General features: G+C 41.4%; 1 protein-coding gene across 7 annotated transcripts; it reads right to left on the bottom strand.

Moving 5' to 3' along the window:
- Window positions 1-920: 920 nt before the first annotated feature.
- Window positions 921-6,817, bottom strand: LOC126712645 (DEAD-box ATP-dependent RNA helicase 42). 7 transcript variants are annotated; one of them, XR_007651140.1, is made up of 5 exons: window positions 6,580-6,817; window positions 6,415-6,467; window positions 2,031-6,290; window positions 1,771-1,870; window positions 921-1,338 (listed from the first exon to the last, which is right to left on the bottom strand). XR_007651140.1 is itself a non-coding variant. In XM_050412052.1 (3 exons), the coding sequence occupies exon 2, from the start codon at window positions 6,279-6,281 to the stop codon at window positions 2,583-2,585; it is 3,699 nt and encodes a 1,232-aa protein (XP_050268009.1). In that variant the 5' UTR covers window positions 6,282-6,290; window positions 6,580-6,816; the 3' UTR covers window positions 1,485-1,870; window positions 2,581-2,582. The 7 variants fall into 7 exon arrangements, 1 of the variants encoding a protein (XP_050268009.1); XR_007651138.1 differs by lacking the exon at window positions 6,415-6,467; XR_007651141.1 differs by lacking the exon at window positions 6,415-6,467 and having other exon boundaries at window positions 921-1,280.
- Window positions 6,818-7,139: the final 322 nt, after the last annotated feature.

Here is a 7,139-nt window from a genome sequence, read left to right as displayed (position 1 = left end):
TGTATGAGGGGATGGTATCTTTTGTTGTTTGAGAAGAAGAAAATGTAGCAGTGGTGATCAATAATTTTGAAAAACAAAAAACAAAGTTTGTGAACATAATTTAAAATTTCAACTTATGATCTCTAACGTTACATAACGTTTGGAAACATGTAATCCCTCTGCTAAGTGCTGACTAAGCTCAAAACAACGTAATTCATTCTAAACTCTATTAAACTCATGTTGGTGTATTTATTATATTAATTTTTGCCCTCATTTTCCTTGTTTTATTTCGCTTTCCCCCTTTTTTTACCTTTACTTTCTTATCCCTCTCCCTCCTCTCCCTCTCTCCCCACACACACACTCTCTCTCTCTCCCCCCCCCCCTGATTTAAGAAAGGGTCTCAAAATTTCAGACCCGTGGCAATGAGCTTGGCCGACAGCATACTGACTTTAATCTGCAGGTAGGTTGAGTAGTTAGTGGGTTTAATCATGGCATGCTGGTATTGCTCCTTAATTTTGGTGGCTTGAGCTTAGGGTTCAATGTTTCGTTTGTCTATTTGGGTGACAATATTGTAGTGTAGATTTAGTTTTGTGCGTTGGTCATGACATGAAGAGCAGAAGGAAAGATGTGTAAGATTTATATCTCTTTAAAGCAAGAGAACCCATCCGTTCATACACATCATTGGGTGGCTAATTGCGGGTGGTGTTTGTAGAGGGGACCCGATATTTACAAATTAGCTAATATAAAAAGTTAAAAAGGAAAATTTTTTATTTTTTATTTTGTATTCTTCTTTTTATACATGTTCTAAGCAAAAACCACATTGTTTAGAGCTTAGTTAATACTTAACAGACACATCAACACCGGCCATTGAGGGATGGACTTGTTTCCAAACACTATGGGTCACAATCTAAAATTTTAAACTATGGGGGACAAGACCAAAGTAAAGTGTTAAGGCTGTAAATTGCATGGACTCATATTTTCAACACCACATAACCTTTTGTCCCCCCACAAAGATACCTAACAATTCTCTATAGCACCGCATCACAATTATTGCGCATCACAATAAAACGAGGAAAATAACATAAAATCTTCTAAATCAAACGAAGGAAGCAACCTTCTGAGGCACGAGCAGATTGATCCATAGAAATCCAACACCAAGTGAAGCAATTCCTTCATCACATACATCCAAGACACGAGTTCGGAAAAAAGCATACCAGAGTTCCAGTATACCAATCCAATAGGCTGATTTACCTCTCGTCCACTTCTTCCAAACCTCCTTTCAGTTCTCTCCCTACTAGCTTCTGATATGATAGGAAAAGAGTTTCAGATTGACAGTCCTGGAAGGCTTACTGCCGGTGGCTGAACCAATTAAAAATGCTTAAATCAAACTTTGATGCATAAAAAATTAAAATAACCATTAGAAATTGATCTGCTGAGGGTTCAGGCTGAAATAGAGAAACAAAACATTAGCAGACTTTCACTTTAAACAATTCCACATGGCCAAATATCAAACCAAGAAGAATTTCCAATATCAATCATATAGGAATATCCAAATTAAAGAAAAAGAATCAAACCAAAAATATCATCAACAATAGGGGTCATATGTTACATCCCCAAAGTTCACAAGTGTATGGAACACATTCTGCACTCGAGGTGATTATTACTGTAAAGAGACCAAGTAACTTGTTATGTAGTATGATATAGACATCCATTTTAAGCTCAGCCAAACCAATTAAATTTAATCACTTTTAAGCAACCCCATGAAAAACCAAGAAATGGAGATCTTCTTACTAGTAGGTGTCCTGATTAGATGGTAGTCCTGTCGATATCTTCACCATAACAAAAGTTGCACACAAAGCAACAATTGGCTCCTGAAATATCCCAACTGAACCTGAAAAACATACAAGAACAAAATTAAATTTTTTACATAACATAACATCACAGATCCTAAAACTCATGCCACTAAGAATCAGATATGAAGGATGAAAACCTAGATTAAAACACATCAGACTAAACTAAACAACATGAATGCGAGGAAAAAAGTATCGCACCATAATCGCCATCTCTTTCACATCCACGATAGCAAATGCGGGCATAGGCTTAAAACATCCCTCGTGCCATGAGAAAAGAAAAACCAAAAGAAAAGAAAAATCAAAAGGGTCGAACAAATGTGGTAAGCAAGAAACAATTCATAACATTTTATGCTACATCCAAGACACCACAAGGTATTACAATGGTGAGGGAGGGAGGGAAATCTGGAAAAAGAAGAAGAACAAAAAAGTCACGATTTCAATTCTAGATTATATTACATATCTTGTGCGACTCACAAACTAAAGTTACACCATAAAAATATAAACAATCCCCAAGCCACTAGTAGAGATTTTTTAAAATCAAAAAGGTCATTTCCTAGCTAATGAGCTAGCTCAAATGGCACCTCCTTCCCTTGTTTAAGGTGGAGGGCAAAACACTAGTTAACAGAAATTTATCCAACAATAAACCAAGAAAGAGAGAATAACCAGAAGTTGGGTCTCAACTTAAATCCAACAGAAGCAGGTAATGTTATGCCAATAATGGCTGTATGAATTGAAATCAAGTGCTTACACTTATAAAACTTGGTATCTGCCAGGTTGGGCTGCACTGTTTGGTTGTGATCCCTGGTTTGTGATGTCTTCCAAAACTCGTTTTAATTCTGATTTAGCTCTCTTGACAGACTGTTCAGTAGGGCCCTCAATGAACAAGTAGAGCTTGCGGTCTCCAGGTCCTGGGATCCGACCTTGTGGAAAATACTGCCCCCTCGTAGTAATAGCAGCTCCAGTCCACTCCGAAATTGGGCCCAAAGTTTCCTTGTGGGTAACCCTCCATCGAGCATTCTGGGGAAAATCATTAATCTCCAACTCCGCTTCGTAATGTTCTGGCATAGCAACTTCTTGAAGCTTCAACAAATTTTTCTGTAAGTTGAGAGCCGCTGCAATTGCTGCTGCCCGAGCTGCCCCTGCTCCATCATTGGCAACAACAGGCAGGCCGGTCGCAGACACCGCTGCCGTTGTTCCAGGTATTGCTAGACCAATTGTTGGCAGTGTAACAGGTAGTCCACCGTTGGGAAGCAGTTGTACAGCAGTGACAGGGGTCGGCATAGGTGCACTCGCTGTACTGACTTTGGAGGCAGCAGCAATTATCTGAGCTAAGGCAGTATGCTGGGATATGTCACCACCTGCCTTCCGTATACTGTCATCATCATCATCCGAATCTGACTTGTCCTCTTCAAAACCATATTCTTTGGCCTGTGCTTTCTTTGCAGCTCTCCTCACCTCATCTTCCTCTTCATTAAATTTAAAACCACTTCCACCATAACCAGTACCATGGGCTTGCTCAAGTCCCTGATTCACTTTTGCCATAAAACCATCAGCAAGAGCTTTCAGGTCATCGGGAACAGCTTGCTCAGAAAGTTCCAATGCTTTTACAAGATCAGGTGCATATCTTGCATCTTCCTCAGAAATAAATGTGATAGCACAACCTTTCCTGCCAGCTCGACCTGTACGACCAACACGATGGACATAATCTTCATAGTGGTTTGGAACGTCAAAGTTTACCACCAATTCAAGCTCCTTCACATCTAAACCCCTAGCAGCAATACTTGTAGCAATCAGCAAATTGCAGACATTGCTCTTAAAATCAGAAATGGTTGATTCACGGTCAGTCTGGTCCTTAGCCCCATGAAGCGAGAGGCAAGGATAACCATGCTTGATGAGATCCCTGAACAAAGCATCACATTTCTCCTGCGAGTGGACAAATATTAAAATTTTCCCTTTCTCATACCATTCCCCAAGTAGTTCCAGCAATCTTAAGAACCTTTCATTTTCCAGCCTCACCTCAACCAACTGTGTTATATCCTTGTTCACAACACTTCTCCCACCAACCTGTATCTCCACAGGTTTGTTTAACACTTTACGCGCCAAAATTTCTACCTGACGAGGGAAAGTTGCAGAAAAGAGTACCGTTTGACGATCTGGCCGAATATTTTGAACAATTCGAGTAATTTGAGGTTCAAAACCCATGTCAAACATCCGATCAGCTTCATCCATAACCAAATATGTGACTCTACGCAGATTTGTAATTTTCCCCCCACTTGTGCAAAGTATGTCAATCATCCTACCTGGAGTACAGACAACAATCTCTGTACCACGCTTCAAGTCACTAATTTGTTGAGCAACACCAGAACCTCCATACACAGGCACACACCTGATACCAAGTACCTTGGAAAACTTCTTTATATCACTGTGGATCTGCTGTACAAGCTCCCTTGTAGGTGCCATTATAAGCCCAATAGGTCCATCTCCAGCTACCACAGGTGGCTGGTCCTTGATATGCCTCAACATTGGCAGCACAAATGCAAGGGTTTTGCCTGAGCCAGTTTTGGCAACGCCTATGCAGTCTCGACCACTCATAATTATAGGCAGAGCCTGAGCTTGAATTGGCATTGGACTTTCATATTCCAGCTTCTTTATTGTCTCCAAGATTTTACTCGTAAGTCCCGTTTGGTGCCAGGTTTTAATTGGCTTTGGTACATCTTTACCATGTAACTTCAATTCCAATTCTTTTCGGTAAGCAACAACCTCTTCAGAAGTCATCTTACCGATCTCTTTCACTTCAATATAGAAGTTTTTCCGGAACGGTTCATAATCAATCTTAGAGTGGTCAACTACAGAAAGCTTCTCAGCTTTTGTCTTCTTCACCCTTTTCATGAACTCATCATCATCTTCTTCTTGTACAGGATCCTCATCATTCTCAAGGTCACTATAATCTGACTCTGAATCTTCACCCTGCATTATTCTCCCCATAGACTTATTTGAACCCTTCCTAGGCTGCTCACCATTACTTAATTCATCCTTCTTAGGTTTGTTCTTTGAGTCCACATCCATATCATCAAAATTCGGAGAAGCCGAAGTATTGTTTAGCTTCTCAACTTCAGGCAATACCATAGAATTCATAAAGGCATCCAATGGATCAATTTCCTCATCCCCAGCATCACCATCAGCCCCATTCTGTGAAGTGGAAGCTATTCCATTCTCAGAATCAACCAACATTGAATCCCCAACTTCGTTGTCAGTAGGATTGACATTTTCATCCATGTCCATATCCGTCTCTGGTTTCCCCATAGGAGGTACTTCTTCATCATCAGATTCTCCTTCAAGGGTCCAGGTCTTCCCAGACATGGGTTCCTCAGCATTCGCTTCCCCACGCTTTTCTCTCTCAGCTTCTTCATTTTTTCTCTTCGTCTCCTGCCACTCCTGCACTCTCCTCCTCCGCTTTTCCATTTCCTCCTCCAATCTCCGCTGCTCATCCTTCAACTCCTCTTCACGGGTCAGTTTATTCTCCTTATCAGAATCATCCTCAGTACTCTTTTTTCTAGGGCTCTCTTCACTATCAGCCCTGTGCTTGCGAGGCCTGCTATTGCTCCGTTCACGATCTCTATCCTTGTAACCATCATCATCTCTCCTGCGTCGCTTCCTGTCATGCTCCCTATGATTATCATCACCGTCATCACTATCAGCTTCTCGATGCTTCTCCCTGTCCCGTATCCTCCTCTCTCTTTCTCTCTCCTTCTCTCTCTCTCTTTCACGCTCCCTCCTCTCCCTCTCTCTCTCCCTCTCTCGCTCTTCTCTCTCACGTTCCCTCTTCTCTCTTTCTCTTTCCCTCTCTCTTTCTTTCTCTCTTGCCCTCTCCCTCTTCTCTTTCTCCCTTTCCCTCTCCCTCTCTCTCTCCCTCTCTTCCCTGTCTCTTTCCCTCTTCTTTTCTCTGGCTCTCTCTCTTTCTCTGTCGTCATCCCGACTTCGTGTCCTATCCTTATCCTTGTCCCTGTCTCTATGCTTCTCCCTAATTCTATCATGCTTGTCATCAGAATCACTACTCTTCTCTCTCTCAGAACGCCGACTATCTCGGTCCTTCTTCTCCCTCTCCTGGTCCCTATGCCTCTCCCCATTTCTCTCCTTCTCATCAGATTCAATACTCTTCTCTTTCTCAGAACGCCGGCTATCGCGGTCCTTCTTCTCCCTATCCCGCTCCCTATGTCTCTCCCCATTTCTCTCCTTGTCATCAGATTCGCTACTCTTCTCTCTCTCAGAACGCCGGCTATCACGGTCTTTCTTCACCCTATCCCGGTCCCTGTCCCTGTGTCTCTCCCCATTTCTCTCCTTATCTCTTTCTCTATCGCGATCACGGTGGCTCCGCTTGGACTCCTTCAAATCCTCCACCTCACTCCTCTCCGAATCCTCCCTCCTAGATTTATGCTTCCCCTCATCCATAGCTTTCTCCTATGAATTCACAAACCAAACAATACATAACAAATCAATTAAAAAAAAAAGAGATTCGAAACCCTAGCAGATAAGAATTCGTGCAATTCTACAATTCCTCAACTATATGATATGAGTGACTAACTTCAAGTTCTTTATTATGTGATGAAAGTACGAGCGGTTGAGATTATACGAGACCTGAATTAACAAAGAAAAAATAATTGCACGCAAACAATGAAGAAAATGAAAACTGGAAACTGGAAACTGAAAAACTGTATGCTAATCTTTCAAAAGTGGAAAATAGAATTACCAGAAAAATTAAGCGGCTCCTAAATTTTGCAAGATATCGCGGAAAACAAATTCGTGGCGAAGATGAATGTTGAATCCACAGATAAAAGGAAGTTTCGAGAGTCGAAACCCTAACCTTCTGTTTTGGTCGAATATATAAAAATTAGCGGCTAGCGTAAGGAGACCCCCCGACTTCACTATGGGTGCGTTTTAAACTTTTCAAGGGCCGAAAATTTTGTAGTTGGAACCGCCTTACAGTTCTTCTACTTCCACTGGGTCGGCCTTATATAGTAGGTGGGGGTGTCCATTGATGGGTCATGAATACAGTTTGGGCCTTGGCTTGGACTTTCATATAGCGGATAATTTATCTTTATTGGGCGGGCCATGAAATTACTAATGAAAAATAGGAAATCTATTGGAGAGCACGGGAGTATTACTCTCTCCTTTTACATAACTAATAAGATCTATCATTGATATGAGAGGAGAAAGTAATGCTACCGAACTACCTAATACCTATTCTAAAAATAAATAATGAGAGGAGGAAGTAATGCTACCGAACTACCCAATACCTATTCTAAAAAT

This window comes from Quercus robur, chromosome 2 (assembly GCF_932294415.1).
Source record: "Quercus robur chromosome 2, dhQueRobu3.1, whole genome shotgun sequence".
Classification (NCBI taxonomy): Eukaryota; Viridiplantae; Streptophyta; class Magnoliopsida; order Fagales; family Fagaceae; genus Quercus; species Quercus robur.
The sequence above is the reverse complement of the archived record's forward strand: the minus strand, read 5'-3'. Positions and strand labels throughout refer to the sequence as shown.

Coding starts and splice junctions, on each gene's coding strand:
- LOC126712645 (XM_050412052.1), bottom strand. CDS start 6,281: ATGGATGAGGGGAAGCATAAATCTAGGAGGGAGGATTCGGAGAGGAGT.